The sequence below is a fragment of the Lupinus angustifolius genome, chromosome LG11 (assembly GCF_001865875.1).
Source record: "Lupinus angustifolius cultivar Tanjil chromosome LG11, LupAngTanjil_v1.0, whole genome shotgun sequence".
Classification (NCBI taxonomy): domain Eukaryota; kingdom Viridiplantae; phylum Streptophyta; class Magnoliopsida; order Fabales; family Fabaceae; genus Lupinus; species Lupinus angustifolius.
The window spans coordinates 32,496,281-32,521,902 of record NC_032019.1 but is presented as its reverse complement, the minus strand read 5'-3'; the positions used below and the strand labels follow the sequence as shown (position 1 = coordinate 32,521,902).

Sequence of the window (25,622 nt, the reverse complement as noted above, 5' to 3'; positions counted from 1 at the left end):
GCTCTATTTTATGCTGATAATGATGATGTGTATCTGAAATTGAGATAGCTTAATAGGTAGATATTTCTGATACATCTCCTCTGCTGCTACTTTTGAATTTCTGTCTATTGATAATCCATGGTTGAATCACTTTTCTAATTTTATTCTGCTCACTTCATGATGGTTGCCTTTTAGCTTATTTGTAACTTTTCTGCAATTTTATAAGCCTTGATATTCAATCTCTTTTTGACTTGGAATTTCACTATATCCTCTTATTTCCAACGTCAATGATATGATTGCCATTCCCTTTTTGCGGTGGCTAGGATTGGGTGGCTGAATTGATCAATAGCCACAGTGATGGGCATCCGCACACCATGTCGAAGTGACTTGAGTTCCTCGTCTTGTGATAATTATGCTCATAGAAACTTTTGAATGTACTAAATATCTGAGAGTAAATAACCAATTTATATGTAGCTCCTTTGTGTATATGATGATGGATATTGAACCTCATCTTGATCTTATGTATGCAAATTACACGTTTGTGGATGTCACCTTTATTGCCACAATAGAAGATGGGACCCGCTGAAGAAGGATCCTAGTAATCTGGGTGGAGTAGGTAACGTTGAGGGAAAGTTGGAAGACTTTGTTGAAAGTATTTGGTTTTGTATGATATTTTGTTCATGCTTGTTTTGTTGAAGATGGTTCTGTTTTTTATTAATCTATGCTTGAATATTGAAGATGATGATGATGGTAATGGGTACAGGATAAAAGAAAGTATAAGAAGAAGAAGCAGAAGAGTTAAATGGCTCCACTTCTTGATCTGTATCTCACTTGCTTTGCTAAAATTGATTAGTGTTCCTCTAAGTTGCCCTTGGGGAAATAATCATAGATAGATATTAAGCCTTTGTCATCAACACGAATACTTAGTGTAGGGTGATGCTTTTTGTGTTCCAATCAACCACTTATGTTAAATCATTTATACTAACTTTACTCACTGCATCAAGACGTCAAACCATGTTCTAATTGAAGCGAAAAATTGGGTGTTGTATCTAAAATAATTTAGAAGACATAGTTGATTTTTGGGCATTACCCAACAATATTAATCTGCAACTTAATTATCAAAACGTTCTTGCCAATTATGAAATGATGTTTTTTATTTTTTTTTTATTGAATTTTGCACCAACGATAAAAGTAAAGGTAGGACAAAATTGGGTGTTTACTTGGGTTGAAATTCCAAATAAAAAGCATACTTCTTAGCAATCAGAAAATACAACTTGAAAGTTATACTATCATAAAAATTATTGGATGGATTGTTTCATTTTTACCATTTCCCCCTCCTCATCCAAACTCAATGCAGTAATTTTACCCCTTCCTCTTCCATTTTGTTTTTACTGTTGCCCAAAAACTAAAACCTCTTCATCCCTTTTCTTTTATTTGCTTTTTTTCTTCTTCCCATAACAGACTTGAGAGCGGGTGTGGATAAGTCTAGTGAAATTTGCCGGCGGCGGTGGTGGAATAGGGTGGCGTGAAGCAAAGTGAAATCTAATGGAAAACGAGAGAACTAAAAAGGGGATTTTTTAAAAGAAAGAAATGAGTAAAACCACGTTGGAAAAAATATTGTATAATGAGTTGTGGATTATTGTGATTGCAACCAGATATCACTGTTAGATTTTGGATTTAAAACTTCCTTGATAGCAACTTGTGAGAATGGAGTTTTAGACAATAGATTTGGTTTTCCTTTGAGTAACAGTAGATTTGGTTTTCCCCACCATTGAGTTTGGACGAGGAGAGGGAAAGGGTAAAAATGGAATAGTAAGCAAATTGTGACAATTTCCTAATAAAATGAGTTAGTACATGTAATTGACGTGTCAAGTTTTAATTAGAGAGGGTATGATTTGGGACAAGCTGGGATAGGTGATCCCCATCCAAAATCATTACCTATTACCTTATAAATAGGAATAGTATTTATCTCTTTTAGTTCATTTGTCTTTTCTCTATTTCTATCTCTTAGTTGATTTGTCTTTTCTCTATACAACATAGAGAAGAATTCCATTGTCGCCGAATTATAGGAAGAGTGGATCTCTATACAACATAGAGAAGAATTTCATTGTTACCGAATTATAGGAAAGTGGAGAGAATTAAAACCTTAATGCAATGGTTCTATGAGTCTTTTTTCTCTCTACATATCCAATTTGGACTTCACACTTGAATAAACTTCGTCTTTATTGTTTGATCATTACAACTTCCAATCACTTATCAATATTTTCTCTTTGATTTAAGGCTAGGATTATGTCTTGTCTTTCTACCATGCATTGTTTTTTATCACTTAATTGTCATAGGGCACAACAGAAAAGGCAAGACCGGTGAAACCAAGCCAAAAAAGATAGGGTTTATTTCTTGATTGTATTTCCCTTCAAGCATCTCTACCATATTTCAGGATTTTCTTCTAGTGGTACATCTAACCAAAGCGTTTCTTGTTTATTGTGTCTAATAATATTGTAGAATAATTGAATTTAGGTAGAACACGTCCTATATTTTTTGTCCTTCTTTAATCTATCTTGTTCGGCTTAATCAGATGGATGAAATTGGGGCTTTAAACTTGCTTAAATTGAGGAGATGAGACATGATGAGGAATGGGTTCTCAAGATCCCTTATAGTGATAGGTAAGTTATCCATTCTCCATCCTTGGTAGGGTTGTGGGGGAAATCAAAACTAACTTAAGACCTATCTTGCCCTCATTCCTAAATTCAAGTAATTATATATGTGAAATCCTAACTTATGTGGGAAAAAGAGTATAAGGCTAAATAATAAGTAGAGTAGTGGATTGGATTACCTTATGAAAAAAACACATATAGAAATAAGAAATTATGATCTTATCCATTAACGGAGAGACAAATGTTTTAGAAAATAAAGGAAAATACAACTTGCAATAACATATTTATCTTTTTTAATTACAATAAAATTATATTTTTACCATTAAAAATAAATAAAGAATTATACAATTATCTTTCCAATAATATAGAAGATCCATGTTCAATAATAAGGTATCCATTCTCCATAATGGGGGAATGGCATGTTCCAAAGATCAAGATATTGGAACCCACGTTGTACTTACATTCTAAAAAAATCACAAGCCTCATTTTCATCATGGTGATTAAGTCAAACAAGATTATAAGAACAAGAAATATAGCAAGTATTCTAATTAAATTTGTTGGACCCGACCATAATGGGAGAGTCTCTAACCACAAGAGAATTTCACTATTAGTGGAACATGGGAAGAGTGAAGAATTACAAGTGAGACATTACATCTTGAACCAAAACTTTAAGATAATAATCTCATGGGCCTTTTTTCCACTTATAAACTCTTTCACTCCTTCCCTCATATCCAATAAAAGACTTCACACTTGAATAAATCCCACAATCTTCCCCTCAAGTGTGGATATCATACACTTATAGGTCTGCTCCCCCTTAAGCTCACCATGTCTGAGATGAACCATCAGTTCTGATACCACTTGTTTGACTCAGTCGCGACCAAGGAACCTCTAACTATCGGGGAATTCCATTGTTATTGGGGCATGGGAAGAGTGATGAGTCACAAGTGAGACACAAATGCTTAAACCAAAACCTTAAGGCCATAATTCAACGGGCCTTTTCCACCTATAAACTTTTTCACTCCTCATTTCATATCCAATGTGAAACTTTACACTTAAATAAACCTAACAAAATTCAATACGAGAATCTCATACTTTAATATTATTAGACCCAAATATTATGGTTATATATATATATATATATATATATATGCTTCTCATACACTTGAAAGAATTACAAACATGAAATAAAGACTTCTTATCTTTCAACTTGATTTCACTTGTCTACCCGTTTCAGTTTTGTCCTCTAACAAGAAGAATAGCCAGAAGATGATGATGAGTGATAAAGTGGATAAACTAATGGTAGAAAGACAATACATAATTTTGACATTAAATCAATGAGGAAAATGTGATTAGCGATTGCAAGTGGTTACTAGGCAAGGAACAAAGGGCAAGAGGAGGAAAATACAACTACAATTAAGAAGTGAATAGGAATTATAAGTGAACAATATTTAGGAAAAGTAAATCCATGTTGGAACTTGGTTTATTAGAAGCCATTAGTGAGAACTTTTGGGTGTGAAATCTAAAAAACTCTCAAGTTCTACATAGGAGAGATGAGGAACTTGGAAAAAATCTCATGTTATAAATAGAAGTTTCCTTCCTTCATATTTTCTTGCCTCAAGTTGAATGCTCTTTCATTCAACTTATTCTTTCTCCCTCATATTTTCCGTCGACACATTTCCGGCAAACTTCTCCCTCTTTTTTCCATGGCACTAAGAATTGGCACAGACAATCAAATTATGGGAATTTCGAGAACTGACAATAGTAGTCAGTATTGTGTGAAAATAATTGACAAGGGTCGCTATATTGTGCGAATTTTGAAAATTAGTATTGGTAGCCATATTGTGGGAATTTTGAGAATTGACATTGGTAGCCATATAACAGTCTTAGATAATATTACTATAACGAATATCTTTGACCTTAAAAAACAATTTCGGTTTGATGAGACTAACTTCAAACGGTGACAACATAAGATGAAATTTTTCCTCACTGTGAGAAAAGTTGCACACATTCTAAAAACCGATGACCTAGTGCTGCCGAAAAAAGCTGATAAAAAGGAAGGGATAAACTAGCTATTAATATAGCTCTTTGGAATGAAAATGATTACCTTTGTAAGAATTTCATTCTGAATGGGTTGTTAAATGATCTCTATAATTACTACAGCTCATACAAGTTTGCCAAATTAATTTGGTATGCACTTGAAAAGAAATATTATATTGAGGAAGTTTAGACTAAAAAGTATGTTGTTAGCCATTACCTCAAGTATCAAATGACTGATGATAAATCAGTAGAGTCTCAATTCTATGAGATACATAGAATATGCTCATTGAAATCATTTCTCATGGTATGCCCCTAGAGAGTTAAACTCATAGAGCCTATGAATGTATATTCGTTGGGTATATTATAAACAACAAGACGCACATGTTTTATGATCTTAATGCAAAAGTGATCATTGAGTCTAAACGATGTTGATTTAAATGAAAAATAAATTTTCTTTTAAATTGAGGAATAGTGGGGGCACATCAACTAGTCACATACCTGTGAATAGAGATAATGATAAAAAATGAAAGGTTTGAAATAGAACCTAGAAGAAGTAAGAGAGCAATAATTGCTATAGATTATAGACCTAATTATATAGTCTATATATTGGAGGAGAATTCATCAACTCTCCAAGAAGTTTTGACTTCTTTGGATGCTGATTTGTGGCAAGAAACATAAATGATGAGATTCACTATCTAGAGTCTAACAAGAAACATACTATTTTAGCTCAATCCACTATGTAAGTTGAGATGATAGCACTAGCAACAGCTAGTGAAGAAGTAAATTGGTTGAGAAGCTTGCTTGCAAAGATTCCCCGATGAGAAAAACCGATATCAGCTGTGTTGATCCATTATGATAGTACCGTGACTATTGAAAAGATTGAGAACCACTTTTATAATGGTAAGAAAGGACAGATATGTTGTAAGCACATCACCATTAGAGAGTTGATCTTTAAAGGAGTTGTTAGAGTGGATCTTGTACGCACTGAGAATAACTTAGCAGATCCTTTGACAAAAGGACTAGCTAGAGAGAAAGTTCGTAATACTTCTAAGAGTATGAGACTATTGCCCTTAGAACGAGGATCACTCATGATGGTAACCTGGCCTAACTGACTCGAGATCCCAAGAAATAGATTCAATGGGTAATAACAAGTTGTAAAGTGATATGAGAATGAACATGTTATAAGATTATGAGAAGCATGATTCCTACAGTATATGTAAGGATAAGTTAAACTCTTAATGATATTTATACTCCAATTGGAGTGGAGTACCTAGGCTACAAGAGTATTCTTGATAGAATCACCTATATGAATGAAGAAATGGGGGTCTCTTCCTATGAAATTTAGGGGCACAAAATTTCTAGAGCTTTAACTATACTAAATAGATGTGCGAGCTTTAAAGAATAAACATTTAAAAAGGTTGTGTGTGGTTTGATGTCAGAGATAGAGTTCAAGATTACGAGTCACTCTAGTAAAATCTGGATCTTACTCAGTATATAATGGTTCAAGTCACATGACACCTTTGTTTATGCACAATCTTATTCAGACCACAAAAATTCTCGGAAATCGTTTTTTTAATTTCAAGTGGAGGATTGTTGGAACTTGATTTGTTGGAAGCCATTAGTGGGAACTTTTGGGTGCGAAATCTAAAAAACTCACAAGTCTCGCACATAAGAGTTTTGAAGAAACAACTCCTAAGTCCCTCTTAGGAGAGATGAGAAACTTGGAAAAAATCTCATGTTATAAATAGAAGTTTCCTTCTTCATATTTTCTTCCCCCAAGTTGAATGCACTTTCATTCAACTTTTTATTTCTCCCTCATATTTTATGCTGACACATTTCCGACAAAATCTCCCTATTTCTTTCTGTGGTACTAAGAATTGGCACAGGTAGTCAAATTGTGGGAATTTCGAGAACTGATACGGTTAGTTATTATTGTAGGAAAAGAATTGTCATGGGTAGCCATATTGTGGGAATTTCGAGAATTGACATTAGTAGTCATATTGTAGGAATTTTGGGAATTGGCATTGGTAGCCATATTGTGGTGGTGTATTTGAGATTGGTTCTTACAGTACAGTCAGAATTCGATAACAAAGATCTGAGTTGTTTTATCCTAGGGACGGCATGGCTGATAGTCTGCTTGCACATTTTGGGCAGTGCCATGAAATGTCTTAAAGAGAGTGATTTGGTCGTGACTCAGCCAGTAAGTATTATTTCGTGTCATTTAGAATTGTTGCAAGCAACAATAATCCATATTGAGAAAAAATGATGTTAAAGTACTTATGGGGACCCCATTTTTCGCTACGAAATAGAAAATGTTTCTTTTTATATGGAGTGGCCAACATTCTCTAAAAGTGTTAGTTTATGAGTTAAATTTATAAAGATTGAGAGTCGATTATGGATCGACGAAGATATTAGTATATTATCAACTTGTACTAAGACTATACATTAACTAATCACTTAGACTTATGTATACCTGAAACTCGTTGATTATACCCTTTTTCATTAATAAAGGGAAAAGAAAAAATAGTTTTTTTAATTATTTTTGTGTCTTACAATTGTTTATCTTTCTCTTCCATATCCCCAAAACACAATAGAAAAATCAAGACTAAGAAGCCCTTTCGATAGAAAGTTCTTTAACCATTTGATTTGTTTTAATGAAGAAGCATTTATAGAGCAATGCCCCCTCTCAACTTTTAAGAGATTAAAGATACTAATTGTTGTGATCACTTCTTAATTTGTAGGGAAAAGAAATAAACAACATTGCTTGGACTACTCTCTCAACCATGTTGTGTTACAATTTTTTGTTGAACAAAGATTACACAACTATGGACGAGGTTGAACTCAATTCTGATCTCTCCCAAAAGATTTGAAGTTGTCACTGTGTTTTTGTAGTTAAAACATATAATTCTCCCAAAAGATTTGGTGACCTAATTTTGGGAGTTGATTATGGATCGGTGAAGGTATTAGCACCTCATCTGCCTATAATAAAACGATATCTTTACTAATTGCATGGACTTTTACACTCTTAATTTATTTATAAAAGTCTATTAAAATAAAAAAGTTTTTTTTTAGTTTTTTATCTGCCAATAATTGATCTTACTCCTCCGCATCCTTGTATGTAATAGAGAATTAAGACTATTTAATTCTAGATTTAAAATTGATTGGTTCCATTTGATTTGGATTAAATAAATTGTGTTCATATTTTTGTAAAAATGGAACTAATAGTGAATCGTTTGATTATAATGTTTCATTATTTAAACTAAAAATGTGACACTGATTATAGATCAATTTTCCACTTCAAAACAAAAAAAAAGATATTAAAAAGGTTATAGTCGGGCTATTCGAATCCCATAAGTTAATTCGGGTGGTACATTACTAAATAACAGTCTTTGTTTTTGTCCGTGATCGAAGAGATACTTTTGCAAGTTTTTTTTTTTTTTAAATTCATTGCTAACTCATTTATTATGAGTGTGACATATCTACATTATTGGTATAAAGATTTATATAGTCAATATATTATTAACCATTCATTCATATTATTTTTGTGAATATTCAACAATGATAAAAATGAATAGCAAGTAATACATTGATAGTGTATAAATATTTTATACTGTTAGTGCATATATTTTTTAGTTAAACATAACGTCGATAATTTAGAGACACAAAGAGATGGATCTTCTAGCCAAATATCGAGATCATCAGTTTTTTTTACATCATTAACTAAAGACAGGATGTAAGTTACATTGTAGATTATACAGAATCTAGTACAAGTGCTGGTTCCTGCTAGTCATTTTTATGTTATTATTATGTTTTGTTTTTTGTGAATGAATTGATACGTAAATTAGATTTAAATCAAGTAAATTGATGATATTGGGTTTCATCCTTTTTATTGAAATTTTGTTGAGTGTTGTGGGAATATTAGAACCTAACAATATGGAAAATATGTGGAATGGATGATGCCACAAATAAAGAATTGTTTGATAAGCCTAATTGATATTTACTACAAGAATTATAGGATTCTTGATAAGAACTTAATCTTGATTCAACCAAGAACTTTTCACTTACACAACTTTACTTATTGAATGAAAACTTAATGACTTAGCTTGATTCACAAATCCACACCATCTTCATTCTCCAAACAGATTACTTTTATTTGGACCATTTATTTGGGTGATACAATTTGTCAATTTGAATTCTTGTCATTTTTGAACTTGCCTCCATTAGAATTCCAACCATGTGATCAAGTACTTGTTGTATCTTCTTTGCTGGTCATTGGGTCTCCGAGACCTTTTATGACTTATTGATGCACATTGAGCTTCATTGGGCTCACATCTTAAACATAAAATAATTACATTAATAATCTACTGTTAAAAGATAGATCTTCATCACTTCTTTTGCATCACCTTCTAGCTAAATATTCTTAAATTCAAATATTTTGCACTTTTGCAGCCATGAATTCTCTCATGCCATAAACATATTTTTGTGAGATTATAGCCACATTGACACTAATTTCACTAATGTGAAATCTATTTTGGCACTTAATTGCTACACTCTATTAATTTGTTCTTTCCATATATTTGAGTCCATAACATAGCTAACACTTCAAGCTTGGCCACAGTTTTGTAAATAAGAAGATGTTGTTGCTAATTCATCTCCACATTCTCTGCTTCACATTAAGGCTTTAGGACTTTAGGAAGTGAAAAACAAATGGGTCAACATGTATAATTCATCAAGATTTATGCAGCACCAGGTAATCATAAACAAGGGCTCAAGTAAAGAGAACCAAACCGAAACAAGTACTTATTCAAATTGTTTATCAGAAGATGCTTTATTTGCTAACTTTATTTGATAACTTTCATAAAAGTCAAATTCATTAACTAAAAACAGATATCAATGCTTAGTGTTCTTTCAATGTAGTAAAAATAAGATATGCTTAGTGTCACATACAAAAGATGCAACACATTTGGGTTGCCACATTTGGATTGCCACATTTTTTTAATTATAGACTCTCACCATAAGTATAATCCAAAATTTGGAAGATTTTCATTGCCCCAAAGATATCATAAGCATTAAGCAGCCCCACTGGCACTCTCTGAATTGCAGGATTCATGACTTCAGTCACAATTTAAAAATCGAGGCTCATTCATGCGATACAACACACAACTCTAAAGCGATTCTGCTTGCGATCTGCATCGCTGGCCATGGATTCTGCATCAAATTGTGGTTCAAATCGCACGATTTGTGTGATAAACTGGAATCAGATGCTCAAATCAGTATTTATAGAGTGCAATTATATGATAGAGTGAGGTAAAGAGAAGTGAAAGAGATCATGATGATGAATAGAATGTACTTGCTGGAAATGGAATACAGTGAAAATGATAACCAAATAACAAGTTTTTGTTCAGAGTTTCTGATAAATAATAGTATTTGATTCTCGTGATCTCAAGAGAAAACCCAAATAGTAATATAATCCTCATTCCGTACAAACGGTACACAAAAATTGGTCAAATACTGTATTGTCTGGATAATTATTTTATAAAATTTTCTTCATAGTGAAATGACAAGAACCTATAGATTTCATATGACACATTCTGCTTAACCAGACGAATCATTGCTTGACATTCTCCGAGTACCATTTGTAGGTATCAACAAGACCATCCTTGAGTGAGATTTTCGGTGTCCAACCCAACCCTGCAAGCTTTGAACTATCCATAAGTTTTCTCGGAGTTCCGTCAGGTTTAGTTGTATCCCAAATAAGATCCCCTTCAAATCCCACCACTTCCTTCACCAGCTCAGCCAACTCCTTAATAGTAACCTCCTTCCCACTCCCAACATTCAAATGCTCAAGTCCGCTGTACTTCTCCATCATAAACACGACAGCATCCGCAAGATCGTCAACGTGCAAAAACTCCCTCAGTGGACTCCCTGTACCCCATACCACCACCTCCTTAAGACCTTTCACCTTTGCCTCATGAAACCTTCTCATCAATGCAGGTAAAACATGAGAATTCTCGGGATGGAAATTGTCGTTTGGTCCATATAGGTTTGTCGGCATTCCTGAGATTGCATCCCACTTGTACTGAATTCGGTAAGCTTGACACATTTTGATCCCCGCAATCTTGGCAATCGCGTACCATTCATTTGTGGGCTCTAAGGTACCAGTAAGCAAAGCATCTTCTGGGATCGGCTGAGGTGCAAACTTAGGGTATATGCAAGAGGAACCCAAAAACAAGAGCTTCTTGGTGCCATTGCGATAAGCAGAATCGATGATGTTGGTCTGAATTTGGAGGTTGATGCCAATGAAATCAGCTGGGTAGGTGTTGTTGGCATGGATGCCACCAACTTTGGCTGCAGCTACTATGACAAACTCTGGCTTTTCGGAGGCAAAGAAGGCTTCGACATCAGCTTGGCGAGTGAGATCAAGCTCAGCATGAGATCGTAAGATTAGATTCGTGAACCCATGTTGTTTCAGCTTTTCAACAATGGCCGAGCCGACCAGACCCCGGTGACCGGCAACGAAAACCTTCGCAGATTTGTCAGCTAGAAATGAATTTGACGCCACTGCTGCTGCAAATACACAGAGATAATTCAAAAATTAGATATACAATATATATATATATATATATATATATATATATATATATATATAAAAGGATCATATCAAGTGAGAGAAGGTGAATAATGCGAGTGAGAGGAACAGATTATAACCATTTTATCATGCATGTATAGTCAAGATAAAGAGCAGATTTAGGTAAATGGCTTAATTAATCACTCATCACACAGGAGCTTATGACATTCCTGTAAACTCTTTTAACTTATTTCATAAGATTCTCTAACAAGCTTACTGAAGTAAAATAAGAAGAGCTTAAAGGAAGGTTATAAGCTATTTTCATAAGTTTTTTCAAACACATGTTTAAGTGTGTATAGGATGAGATAACTCTATAAGCTTCTTCAAATGCACCCTAAACCATAAAGTCAATTGACTTTAAAATTGATTGTCACCTTAAACTAACTTTTAATCGAAACCATATATGTTTGTACGCACACACACCAGGTGCACATGGAATGAATGAATAGTAGTCTCCGATACTCACCATCACTATGAGTTATCTAACAACCAAAAATTCTTGTTGAATTCTATCAAATGTATTTTTGGTATGTAACATTACTCATCTATCTAAATCTAAGAATTAAGAGGCTCAAAATTCAAGTTGTGATTTCAGAGAGCTCCAATGCAAATTTTTATCAGCAATCAAAAAGAGAGAGAAAACATAAATAGAAGAACCATTATCCTGGCTTCCCATGTTGAACAAGATTTGTTGTTTTACACCAGCTGATGGTAAAAGCTATTCCTGCCTTTTTTTCAATTTCGAATCAAAACCTAAAATGAATTGAAAAGAGAATGAACAAGTTAACAACACAGAATAAAGTAAAAATGAAAAACAAATTTTCTACACACATTACAGCACTACCACCCATAAATCCAACAGCATTTTGAAGCTAGTTTGTAATTCTGGCATCAAATTTGAATTGAAAAGAAAATCCGCTTAAAAAATGATGACATGAGGGTATTCCCACCTTTAGAATATTCAGTGAGTTAAGATCAAGATGCACTTTAGCTTCTCAAGGGCAAATACACACTCACTTTCCCACTTCCCTCACTTTACACCCAAGATCACCTTAGAGGAGCAAAAGTTAAGCTTTTCAAAACCCATACTAGTTTAAATCTAGGGATTTGACTCCTCTAAAATAAAGGGGGTGCACTTTATAAGATAAAATGCAAATGTAAAAATTGATTGGAAAATCAACATTTAAGATTATGATAACATACATGTACTTATATCCCCCGAGAGGTAACTCCCACGGCATAAAGTGTGAGCACTTGGGTTCAAACCTCGGCAACTGCACAATTTTCTCTGTCCCACAAGTCAGAAATTTTGACTAGAAAAATATTATGGGCATTTATATACCAAATTATGCAGTCTCAACCATATATTTTTGGATCAATGATTACTGAGATGAGCTGAATAATCACATCATTATTCCGCATTTATAACTGATGCTAACAAAGAACTTTTAGTTAATGATTCTTTCTTTGGTAGCGTTTGGTGCATAGACAAAACGGACGAAATGTTCTGCACAATTCAGTAGAACCAAAAAATGTTCCACTTTTAAAGTCTTCCGTCATGCTCCGTTCTGTTTATAAAATACGCGAAACATAAAACAGAATCCACATGTTCTGTTTTCTGGTTCTGTTTTGTCATGTCTGTCAAGTACTGGCTTAGTGTTACAATTCATGTTGTTACCAATACCATAGCATACTCACTTGTTCAAAATTTCCTATCTGCAGGAGCTATTACAAATGCACAGCCCCTGGTTGTGCAGTGAGAAAACACGTTGAGCGAGCCGTGCACGATGTGAAAGCAGTGACCGCATCTATAGTGCTTATGAATTTCTCATATCAAAGCAACAACATTAAAGGGAATTTACACATTAAAACACATAAATCAAAAATCATCAGAGAGGTTTGTGATTGTGGTTTCAAAATTGCAGAAAATAGAAAACGACCCAATTCACAAAATGATGAGGAGAGAAGAAAAAACTGAAACCTTGCCTGGAAATTGGTGCAGTGAATCTGATCCGCGAAGGTTGGAGGGTTGAATCGAAGTTGAGATCTGAGTGAGGGATTCTAATGAGATCAAATCTAAGAATCTCTTACTCTTTACCCTCCCTCACTTTATACTACTTTTTTTCTTTTTCTTACTTTCATATACATATTCTCTTTATTTACCCTCCCTCACTTTAAATGGATAACTAACAAGTTACTCGTGTATCAGCACGGGATGTACGGGGCAATATTTCTTTGCTGCAAGATTAATAAATATATGTCACTCGTGCATAGCATTTGTATTGTTAAGAACACATATGTCACTCGTGCATAGCATTTGTATTGTTAAGAACACATATATGACTTATACACATGTTATCTTTACATTCGCATTACTAAGAAAACGCATGTTACTCATGCATTCGCATAGTTAAAACACATATTACTCATACATTTACATTATTAAGAATACACATCTTACCTGTATATTTGCATGTTCAAGCACATAAAGAAAATAAATGACAATTTTTAATTTGAATTTTCTAATGGAAATAGCAAACTGAAAGTCTGAAACACAATATCATATTATTTTTATTAAAATAAATATTTTAAAATTTATAAAAAATGAAATGATTTTTTCAATTTTAAATACGATTTTTTAATGAAAAAATGAAAATCAAATCGTTATACTATATGAGTTTTTTTATTATGAATATATTTAAAAGTTATAAAAAACTTCAATTTAGAATTTGATTTTTTTTAATTATAATAGAGAAAATTTAAGATTCAAAGAATCTGAAATATTAAAATTCAGTGGGAAAAATGTCACAACTTTGATGAGGTGAAAAATACAGTTATTCTTAGATTAATGGTAAACATTAAATAATATACATAAATTAATGTAAAGAAATAGTTTGGATGTGAAAATGGTTCCAATCTCATCTAATGTTCAGTGTCTATTAAATTTTAACATAACAAAAACTAAACGGTAAGTAGTATTAAATTATTAACATATAAAATATATAAAAAGTAAGGATAATGTGAGAAGGTAGTAATAACATAGAATATTTTAGGAGGGAAAGAATGTGAGAAGGAAGTGACATGTGGTATGAATGGGAAAATGTGAGGAGGAAGTGACATGTGACATGAATGAGTTTTTTATTTATTTTTTAATTAATAACATAGAACATTTTAGGATGGGAAAATGTGAGGAGGAGGTGACATGTGGCATGAAGGAAAAAAATGTGAGGAGAATGTGATATGTGACATGAAGAAGTTTTTTTTAGTATATTGTTAATAGAATAGATAATCTCATAACGAGTCATTTAAAAAATAATTATAATTGTTTATAAATTTGATATTACGTGATTAACTAAATTCCTTATTTTACCTCAATTTTTAAAGACGTATTTCATTTCACCAGTGTTATAAAACTCGACTCGGACTGACCGGTCCAATCGGTTTAACTGTAAATCGGGAATCTGACTGGCCTGAGTCTTTCAGCTAATCGATTTTGTATAAAAATGAATTGATTCAGTTCGACTCAGTCGATTTAAGCCTAAAACATGTAACTCAAATAGTCAGACCTGTTAGACTCAGTCAAGCAAAAAAATATTTTTTTTTTCTAAAAACAATCAAAGCGATGTCATTTTTAGATTAAAAAAGTTGATGTTTTAACTTATCTATAGTTATTTTTGTCATTTGTTAATTTATATAGAAAAAGTTTCATTATTTAATTAAAGTTTAAACTTATTGTTCATTTTTTGCAATTAAAGCATGACACATGTGTTGTTTGATAATATTTTCAACTTATTTATCTCATTTCATAATAATAATGAAATCTTCTTTATCAGTTATTTAATTAGGTATGATAATATTTTTACATTTGGAGTATAAAGTTATTAGATAATGTTAGTTAATATTATGAATCTTTTAGAATTTTTAATGGAAACGGAGTCAATTGGTCCAACCATTGACTCGCTTGTCTAAACAGTGACTCATTGACCCAGTGCTCTCATGAGTCTCATCGAATCACTGACCGATCTGAGTTTAATAACACTGTATTTCAGTATAAAACACTTTATTTATGGATCACTTTGACATGTATGATAAGTAAGTTTAAAGTATAAAACATATTTGTATAGGAAAATTGATTTTTATAGAGAAATTAGAAGCCAGAAGTTTATTTGAAAATAAATTGTTGATTATTTTGAAATTGATGACATTATAATATTTCACCCTAAAGAAGTAATAATCATAGCTTATTTAGGAGTGGAAATAAGTAAGATTAAATTTTATCTTAAAACATCTTTGGTCTATATGGTATATATTAGCCTAAGTCTTATATATTTATCTGTTTAAAAATATATTTAAAACATGTACTTGACTTGTTTAAAATTTTAGTCTAATGTATAAGCATATTATGCTATAAAGCTTTTAAATAGGCCAAAAGTATACACTTAATAAATAGGTTGACAATTATATTTACAAATAGGATCATCTAACATTGACATTTATATTATATTTTTATATGTATTTTTTATATTAAAATTTGATATATAATAATATAAGTTATATTAAAATAGTATATTATAAATATAATAATAATATAAATTATATTAAAATATTAACTTATAAATAATTAAATAGGCCAACATGTTATTTTAAGAATTTTTTTAGATAATTTGAAATTTGATCTAACCCAACATATAATAGATGGTAGGTTTAACTTGTTTCCATCCCTGTAATGACACTCAATATTAATGAAATAGTAAATACAAGAAATAAGATAAGATTAGTTATTACATAAGAAATTATAAACATTGTGTGGCTCTTGCATAATGTAATATGGTAGGTTGTAAGGGTAATAATGCAGTCAAGTCAAACCCACAAGTATTGACCCAAAATTGATTTTCCACAGTCAAACATTACCTCACATACATCTTCCAACACTTTTGCTGCTTCCTCACTACAACCCTTTTACCATAAATATCATATCATACCTTCTCCATTTTCTCAACTCATTTCAAACAAACCATACTTTTTCTTCATCATGAATTCTTCTTTCACTCACCTTAACAACACCAACAACAATAGCAACAATAGTAGTAGTAACATGAGTACTTTGCATGATGATTATACTGCACTTAATGTTCCTAAGTTCAAGTCTTTTTCACCTCCTTCATTACCCTTTACTCCATCACCAATTTCACCTTCTTCTTTCTTAGCTTTTTCATCAGGTTTCAGCCCAACTCATGAGTTCCTCAACTCACCTAACTTGTTCCTTAATTCTCCAAATGTAAGTCAAAAACTCTCTCATGCCATCTTTTGCAAACTAGTATACTTTCATATGTTTCAGGCTCTGAGTGATTCTTTATTTGTACAACCAATCAAATTATTAAGATAAGTTTAAAATGATTTCGGTAAGAACATTTGATAAGTTGTGAGTTGTGACTAATAGGCACTATATATATGATATACATGATTTATTCTTGTGTTCACTATTCATCTCTAATTGTGAGTTTTTCTTTGTTTTGTTTGATGTATGGTTTTAGATTTTTGCATCTCCTACTAGTGATGCCTTTTCTGACCAAAGCTTCAACTGGAGGAACAGTTATGGAGAGGATCAACAACAACAACAACATAACAAGGAAGAAGATAAAAGTTACCCTGACTTCTCTTTCCAGACCCAAACAAATCCTGCACCTCCCTCTCAATTTTCCTCAACCATGTTTCAAGTGGTAAGTAGTAATTTTCTTTTTTCCATGGTTAGTTTAAGCACTTATTGAATAAGGCTTTTGTTTTGTAAATAAGCTAAAAAGAGGCTTATAATAAGGTCATAAACTGTTTCCATATACATTTATTTTCATAATCTATTCTCATCACTTTAATTAAGTACCATTTTGTGTTTGACTTGTTTGTTCTTTCTATTGTCCTTGACACACTTGCACATGTTACTTTTAGTAGCATCTGCTTTTGTATGATTGTGGGGTCAATATACTATAAAAATCATGTCCGAAATCTTGTCCCATATCAATGAAAATATATCATGTCAATTAAAAAATTTAAACTTCCCTTATTATTGTTATTTTTGTTTCATTATTATTGGCGGAGACATGATTTGAGACAACAAATTTCTCTTCCTATACTATTTAATTCTTTTTTTCTTCTCTTTTGTTTCATTTTGATGGAACTCATGGTATAATTTGTTATTCAAGTCATTTTTTTAATGGTTTATATTCTAATACTTGTTCTACTACAACAGCAGGAACAACAAAATAAACAAGACATATGGAAATTCAGTGAACCTAAAAAGCAAACTGATTTTACATCTGAGAGGGCACCAACAAAATCTGAATATACCTCAACTCAGAACTTTTCCTCAGAAATGCAAAGTAATCTTAACTGCACCAATGCATTTCAATATGCTAGAAAACAAAGGAAATCAGAAGATGGATATAACTGGAGAAAATATGGACAGAAACAAGTGAAAGGAAGCGAAAATCCGAGAAGTTATTACAAATGTACTCATCCAAATTGTTCCATGAGGAAGAAAGTTGAGAGGTGTTTGGATGGACAAATCACTGAAATAGTATATAAGGGAAGTCATAATCATCCAAAGCCTCAGTCTAATAGAAGAACAAGTTCTCAAAAAATGTATCAGCCTTCATCATCGTGCACTAACTCCGGTATTTCTGATCAATCAGTTGTGACACTACTAGGGAATAATCCACAAATTGAGACTGTTTCTTTACAAGAAGATTCTTCTGCTTCTGTGGAAGAGGAAGAGTTTGAGCAAACATCACAAACTAGTTATTATGAGGGAAATGAAGTTGAACTTGGTCCAGATGCTAAACGATTGTAAGATAAGCAACTCATAGTTTAATGATCTGTTTGTTTGCTTAGGCTTTTTTCTTAAAAAGTCACTTTTGACATTTATATGCTTGTTTCAAACACATAATTAACTAATTCTGATTCTCGATTTCGCAGGAAGGAAGAGAATGGAAATGAGGGATATTATGCCTCAGGGAATAGAACTGTTAGGGAGCCTAGAGTTGTTGTTCAAACTACAAGTGAAATTGATATACTTGATGATGGTTATAGATGGAGGAAATATGGACAGAAAGTAGTTAAAGGAAATCCAAATGCAAGGTAATTTTAACTGATGCTAACAAAAAACTTTTAGTTAATGATTCTTTCTTTGGTAGCGTTTGGTGCATAGACAAAACCGACGAAATGTTCTGCACAATTCAGTAGAACCAAAAAATGTTCCACTTTTAAAGTCTTCCGTCATGCTCCGTTCTGTTTATAAAATACGCGAAACATAAAACAGAATCCACATGTTCTGTTTTCTGGTTCTGTTTTGTCATGTCTGTCAAGTACTGGCTTAGTGTTACAATTCATGTTGTTACCAATACCATAGCATACTCACTTGTTCAAAATTTCCTATCTGCAGGAGCTATTACAAATGCACAGCCCCTGGTTGTGCAGTGAGAAAACACGTTGAGCGAGCCGTGCACGATGTGAAAGCAGTGATCACAACATACGAAGGGAAGCACAACCATGATGTACCCGCAGCACGCGGAAGCACAGGTTACAGAAATCCTATGAACAGCAATGTGCTGGCGGCGCCTGCGCCTATAAGGCCATTGGCTGTGACTGGTTATTCAAACTCATCAAGTTTCACAAACTCACTTTACAAACCTACAAGTGGAAGTCAAGAATCATTTGCATTGGACATGCAGCAAAGCTCTAAGGCCAAGGATGACTCATTCCTTCAGTCATTTATGTCAAACAATTGATAAATTTGGGACCACAACTTCACATATTATCATGGATATGTATTGGTATAATATATAGTATATAGGGTTTTAGTTTCTCATAGGCTCATCAAAGTTGAATAGAAACAAAGAACCAAAACATGTGCTTCAGTGCTTGTTTACCTTAGTAAGATAGTAGTGATAGAAAACAGTTGCAAACAATACTTCCAAAAGAAGAAGAAGAAGACTATCTATAGTTGATAAAGAAGGTCTTATTGAAAGTTTTGAACTTTCAATTTCATCACAGGAAATATTGAAAATCAGTTGATTGAGGAATAGTGTTACTGTTGTCCTAGTTGTCTAGTAATTCTCTTATGGTCCTGTTTGCAAGTTGAATTTTAGAGGAGAAAAAAGAGAAATGGAACATTTTAGAGTCATCTCATCAGTTATTTTACGACTCTCAAGCTTTCAATTTCTCTTTTATTCCCCTCCAAAATTCAACTCACAAACAGACTAGAAGTTTCTTAACCTCTATCCTAATGCAGAGGATAAAGAGTTAAAAATGAATACAAGAAATTGGGAAATTAAGTTGCTATCTCGTAAAGTATTAACTATTTGGTTTTAATATACACATAATCTATATGTTAATGGTTTAAATCAAGGAAAAAAGTTTACATGGAAGAATCTTGTTTTATTCAATTACATGGCAACATGTGTGGTTGTAGTGGAAATTTCTAGGATTCTCTTTCTACTATTAGTTTCCATTATAAATGATATGTGATGTAATGACTATACTAGGAGTTTCATAATTTGTACCAACATCATCATCAGGATTTTGATGAACTTTGATTTCAAAGTCAAATAAATAAGTCCTTAACATATGCAAATCTTGAAGATGGTGATGTGTTCAGTGACTTCTTATTTAATTATGAAAGAAATACAGTTAGTTCTGAATGTTAACACTGCCAAGAAGTTGGTCAAAACTAACATAAAGTAATTGAAGGACATATAAATGAAAAGTATCTAAATAGTATCAAAGTATTTGATACTACACATACAAAATATATGATACCGACACAACAATCAAGGTAAAATTTGTTAAGATTTCATCATACAGGAAGCAAATGATTACATTTGACCCATGATTAAATGATATTTTTTGGCCCATGATAACCAGAAAGAAGTTGGTTATGGCTCTTATATCATGTTAAGTTAAGGTTTCATCTTAAAACCACTTATCAATGAGAGGAGTAACCCAACATGTATTTAAATCATGCTTACAAGAACGAGACAAGCAATGTGAGACTTATTTCCGTCACAAGACAAAGAATAAACAACACTAACATAGTCACAAGCAGAAAGGACAAAAACATTATTTGTATTTCTATTTGTATCTGTATTAGTAACATTTAGATCTCACTGTTACATATGCATTGTTTTTCCACTGGTGGGGGTTTGAGAGGGAAATTGTATGCACTTGGACTCACTTTCTCAACATAAATTTACAATTAAACTCAAATTGTGGAGAATGAAATAAAAGAATGTAACAATGATTGGAAAAAAATTGGTGAAATTTTCAAACATAAGGTTGAACTGAAAGTTTGTAGCCTGAAATGAGGGCTGACAGTGCTACACTGAAGAAGGCAAAAAGAGACATGCTAATTGCAGCAGATGAAGTGTCTGTGAATATGTTGTCTGCTCCTTCTCTCATTCTATTTGTTAAAGGAATTGCTGAAGATGCTGATGATATCAAAAAATATGCCATGACCTGCAACCAAAAACATTGTCAATCAAGTTCAAACTCAACTAAATAACATTTCATTGTCCTTCAAAACCAAACATAAGTTACATAAATGATTAAGGTTAAACTATTAGTCGCTGAGTCAAGTAATCCTCTCCGGTATTCAATAGTCCAATTCTATATAGAGATGTTGACATACTAATTTATTGTTCTTCCCCTCACATTCCAGTATCGGAGGCCTTAGTACTAGACTCTCCAGTATCGGAAAGGAAATACTGTGAAAAAACAAAATATTATAACATTTGAATCTTTTTTATTTATATTGAAATGACACATTTACCCTTAAAATTAAAAGAAAAAAAGAACATTCTTCTCCCATAGTAGACAAGATATTGTTCCCTTTTCAACCTATTGTTCCTCACTATTTATTGTTGTTACAAGGATTTAACATCACGATCACATTGAAAATAATTATTACATATAGGGTCTAAAAAGTGAAAATAATTATTACTCTTGAAAAAATATATGGTTGATCCCAATATGTCACAATGACTTGCAATAAACCATAAGGATAAACAAAATAATTGTACATGCTAAGTTGTAAAAAATGTATATATATATAGGAGTCAAATTAAAAAATTCATCAATATGAGAGCAAATTGTAGTGTAATCAAAGATTAAAAACCAATCATATGGTTTTGAATAAGCAATGTTGTCTGGACTATGAAGCTTTTGAATTTTCAAAATAGCCTCTCCATCAACCCATAAGTCATTTGAATTATATGGAGGACCAATCAATATGACCCTTTAATTTTTCTAACACAATAAATTAAGGCCAAGAAATTTTTTTCCACCCACTGATTGTATTGTAGAAACACTTAGAAAGTCATATTACTTGAAATTAGCTATGCTTTCATTTTCATTGCTTCCGTGGAGGTAACAACTTCATAGGGAGTTCTCATTATAAAATTTCTAGTCCTACCTCTTCAACCTTGCTTGTAGTTATATCTTAACTTAAGCACATACATTGAATTTGAGTCTTCAATCACTATTAGGGACAACGAAATGATGCTGTATATGCTTCTTATGACTGACCAAAAGGTTAATTAATATTTAAAATCTTCAATAAATATAAAAACCAACAAAATTGAACTAATCTAAAAGTGAAATTTATTTGATCCTGAAGACACTAATTTGATAATGACTTCATTTTGAGGGAGAAGTGTTTGTTTCCAAAGTAAATAAGTACGCATATTTTTACTATTTACCCTTAGATTATTTAGAGAATTTAGATTTTGGATGCTCCTTGTTAAATTAATGATCAAGAACGTTATTCTAGTAGTATAAGACTCTCACCAGATCTCATATAAGTTAAAAGTTTAATTCCTAAAAACAATATTTATTGGGAAAGACAACTCTCCACCTCAAAAGGGTCCTTACCTATATGGTGAAGGGTAATCTCAGATATTATGCTCTCATTTTTAATGTTATATGCTATTACTTATCCACCTTATAAAGAAATTATCTTAGATAAAGTCTTATTTACAGGGACAAAATCATATTTGAGTTTAAAAAACACAGAAATAATTGTGATCAAAAGGAGAAGAAGGGGCCAAACCTGATCTCCAACAAATTCAATTATGGACCCCGTTCTTGGCTTAATGAATTGTTTTCCAGTGGAAAGTTCCTGAACTTGAAGAAACACTTGGACTGCAGTGTAGAGTGTGGACAAAATTGCTATGCCCAGCAAATACCTATTAGTGTCAGTTTTGATTAGTTTACATTGTATACACAATAGGTTATAATAAATTAAAATGTCACTCAGAAAAAAATGTAAAAGAAAGAGGCAATTATTTCCTCCAATATAATCCAACCCAATTATGCTTTTAAGGCATAGAATTATCAGAACAACTTATAAAGAGCTTATAAGCTTATCAAAATAAGTTTTTTTGGATTATTTAAACAACATATTGAATAAGCACTTAATTAAGTTGTTTAGCATGTTTTTTCACAAGTTGTTGTCATGAATTCACTATAAAATTTACCAAATGCCCCAGTATTATAATCAAAATAGCTTATAATCAAATTCTAATAGGAGAACCTTCGAAAAAAAATGATAATTTCGCTTGAAATTTCGTCAAATCCAATTCAAGTTCATCACCACCACCCAAAATTAAGCGGAAAAAAAAAATCAAATTTTGATCAATACCCATTATTCTTTATCCAAAATTCACGTAAACCCATATCTAATTTTCGATCAAAATCATAAAGCGATGGAAAATTTTCTACCTGTACTCTTCATAATGATCAAATTCTCTCCAATCACCATGCTTGTTGCTAGCCATAACAATGAATGAAATTAGGGAGAAAATCAATGCAGCTCCTCTCAAAGCCAACGACCCTTTCTTCAACAAATCATCTCTCTGCCACCGCCGAAGTATTCCGGTGACTCGGCCACCAGTTCCTCCGGTTGCCGGAGTTTGGTGGTCCCCACTTGGTGGCACAGAAGCTGTTGGTGGAGTTTCGACATGTATCTTTGGTGATGTATTTGAATCATCAATACTCGACATGTTATGTGTGTGTTTTTTTCCACTTTTATTTTTTGTAATTTTGGATTTTTAAGGTTTGAGATTTAGATATTAATGAATTGTTGAAAATCAAAGTGGAGAACAAGTTAAGATGAAACCAAAGTCTGTTTGTGTCTGTATTTGTGTTTTTTCTATTTGTGGTATTTGTTTTTATTTGAAAAAGTCCGTAGCGAAACTTACTCTATGCAATTTAGTGTTTATGCTTGAGAAAATGTTTAGAAAGATCTAAACTAAATACATAAGCAAAATAGTATTTTAAGGAAAGTGTGAAAATTTGTCATTGAGAATAATAAATTTGAGTATCACATTATACTTATTTTTTAATATTCAAATAATATTTAATAATTTATGTTAATTAATCTTATTTCTTACTACTAAAACACTTCTGAAATAATTATCAGAGGAATATATTGCTTTTTTAAAAAACCAATTATATTCTCTTGAAATTGTCTTTTTAAGCAATTGTAGTTCGATTAAACCTTACTTTTGACAAAAATTTAGATGACTAGATCAACTATATAGACTTTAGTGTTCTACTATTTAACCAAAAATAACCACTATTTCACCCAAATTGGAATTATTTTTCCTTTTTTTAATTACATGGATCAAAATTGTAGAGTTTCAGGTTATAGTTGACTTTTCATTTGTGTTTGTACTTATTAAGGTGGCTATGTCGGTGGAAGTTAACACATATTTTGGAGATGAAGAGTAAATAAGGGGAAAAATACTTGTGTGAAGATAAAACCATATAGAGACAATCAATAACAGTTTGATAATACGTTAATATTTTAATTCTAATTAAATTTAATCTTAAATAATAACATCAAAAATCATAAAATATATTTCTCTCTAAATGTGACATGTTATATGTATCTTCATATTAGTTTTTCTCAAATAATGGATAGCATATACGACTGTTTTGGATGACGTGGCGTAAGTGGATTGCTTTGAGGAGTGGAGTAACACCAGGGACACATCTGCATCTTCCTAGTAGTATCATTCCATATGTCATCGTTGTGATTGGTCAGAAAAATAGCTAATTATTAACTTTTTAACTTAAAAATATTTTTTCAACCAATCAAATGATACATGTACACTTACAGGACAGAAGATGTCCATCTGTAGCACGAAGGGTACACATCCATTGTCTGATAAGTTGTGTCACTATATTGTCATAGATGTGATTGGTCAAAAAAATAATTAAATATTTTTTTTAATTTAAATATATTTTTTCAATTAATCAAAAGCAAATAATACATGTAATAACATAATTTATAAGACAATAGATATGTTCCATGATACCAAAGGTATATGCACTTTGCGAGCTGTTATCTACTTCTATTATTGCTTTAATTATATTTTAATAAAAATTATTTGACCTTTTCTTTATATTGTTTTTAGTATTTATGATGAAAATTTTGAGTGACTTTACTTGTAAAATACTCTCATTCATAAGATTCTCATCTAGTAAGATTTAGATGTGATAGAAGTATATAATTTTATTCTAGCAAATGAATATTCTATTTTCCTAATTTTAATTTATGACTTTTAAGTTATATGAGAAAACAATATTACTGTTGCATTGAGGTTTATGACATGTTGCATTTGTTTGTATTAAAAGGAAATAAATTGGCCTTGGATTTAATTTAATTATACCATATGATTTTCTTTTATTTAAAAGTTATAACATTATAATGCGTTTATAATCTTTTAAATATAAAAAACGCAATATAAATAAATTAAATAGTACGAATATAGATTATTAGTACATGTTTGGTTGAGATTGTTTTTATATAACAAACTTAGTTTATGAAAAAACTTATATAAACCAAAAAAGAAGGAGAAAGCAAAATGTTCAAGTTTAATGGATTGGTTAATTTTTTTTATAACCTCAGAAATTATAGTCTCTCACTTTATAATACATATTAATCAATGACGAATATACATTAATATCATGATTTATAATACAATCTATATTAAGTATATATTAATTGAATCTCAACTACAATATTTTGAGAGCCAATTAGTATTTATCACAATGATTTACTCAAAATTTATAATTAACCATTTAAAAAAGAACTATAATTTATAACACATAATTTATGAATGTTTTAAAATAATATATTAACTCAAAATAAGAATATAAATATATAAGAGAAAATGGATTTTATACAATAAAGTGAAATTACACAAATTACTTATCTTTTTTCCCTACCTATACAAATCATTCATAATTTATATATATATATATATATA

The 25,622-nt window shown here is 31.7% G+C and overlaps 3 protein-coding genes across 7 annotated transcripts; 1 reads left to right on the top strand and 2 right to left on the bottom strand.

Annotated features, from left to right (window-relative positions):
- LOC109360668 (putative GDP-L-fucose synthase 2) lies at positions 9,974 to 13,410 on the bottom strand. 3 transcript variants are annotated; one of them, XM_019605711.1, is made up of 3 exons: positions 13,285 to 13,410; positions 11,956 to 12,051; positions 9,974 to 11,234 (listed from the first exon to the last, which is right to left on the bottom strand). In XM_019605711.1, exons 2-3 carry the CDS (start codon positions 11,972 to 11,974, stop codon positions 10,279 to 10,281), a joined length of 975 nt encoding a protein of 324 aa, XP_019461256.1. In that variant the 5' UTR covers positions 11,975 to 12,051; positions 13,285 to 13,410; the 3' UTR covers positions 9,974 to 10,278. The 3 variants fall into 3 exon arrangements, with proteins under 3 accessions (XP_019461256.1, XP_019461254.1, XP_019461255.1); XM_019605709.1 differs by having other exon boundaries at positions 9,981 to 11,237; positions 13,285 to 13,409; XM_019605710.1 differs by lacking the exon at positions 13,285 to 13,410 and adding an exon at positions 12,502 to 12,523 and having other exon boundaries at positions 9,981 to 11,237.
- Positions 16,292 to 19,270, top strand: LOC109360667 (probable WRKY transcription factor 33). Of its 2 annotated transcripts, none has more exons than XM_019605708.1 (5): positions 16,292 to 16,576; positions 16,833 to 17,018; positions 17,546 to 18,138; positions 18,268 to 18,429; positions 18,734 to 19,270. In XM_019605708.1, exons 1-5 carry the CDS (start codon positions 16,331 to 16,333, stop codon positions 19,077 to 19,079), a joined length of 1,533 nt encoding a protein of 510 aa, XP_019461253.1. In that variant the 5' UTR covers positions 16,292 to 16,330; the 3' UTR covers positions 19,080 to 19,270. The 2 variants fall into 2 exon arrangements, with proteins under 2 accessions (XP_019461253.1, XP_019461252.1); XM_019605707.1 differs by having other exon boundaries at positions 17,543 to 18,138.
- On the bottom strand, positions 20,384 to 23,465 carry LOC109359460 (CASP-like protein 4B1). Of its 2 annotated transcripts, XR_002109070.1 has the most exons (4): positions 23,068 to 23,465; positions 22,397 to 22,532; positions 20,534 to 20,805; positions 20,389 to 20,481 (listed from the first exon to the last, which is right to left on the bottom strand). XR_002109070.1 is itself a non-coding variant. In XM_019604132.1 (3 exons), the coding sequence occupies exons 1-3, from the start codon at positions 23,346 to 23,348 to the stop codon at positions 20,614 to 20,616; spliced, it is 609 nt and encodes a 202-aa protein (XP_019459677.1). In that variant the 5' UTR covers positions 23,349 to 23,465; the 3' UTR covers positions 20,384 to 20,613. The 2 variants fall into 2 exon arrangements, 1 of the variants encoding a protein (XP_019459677.1); XM_019604132.1 differs by having other exon boundaries at positions 20,384 to 20,805.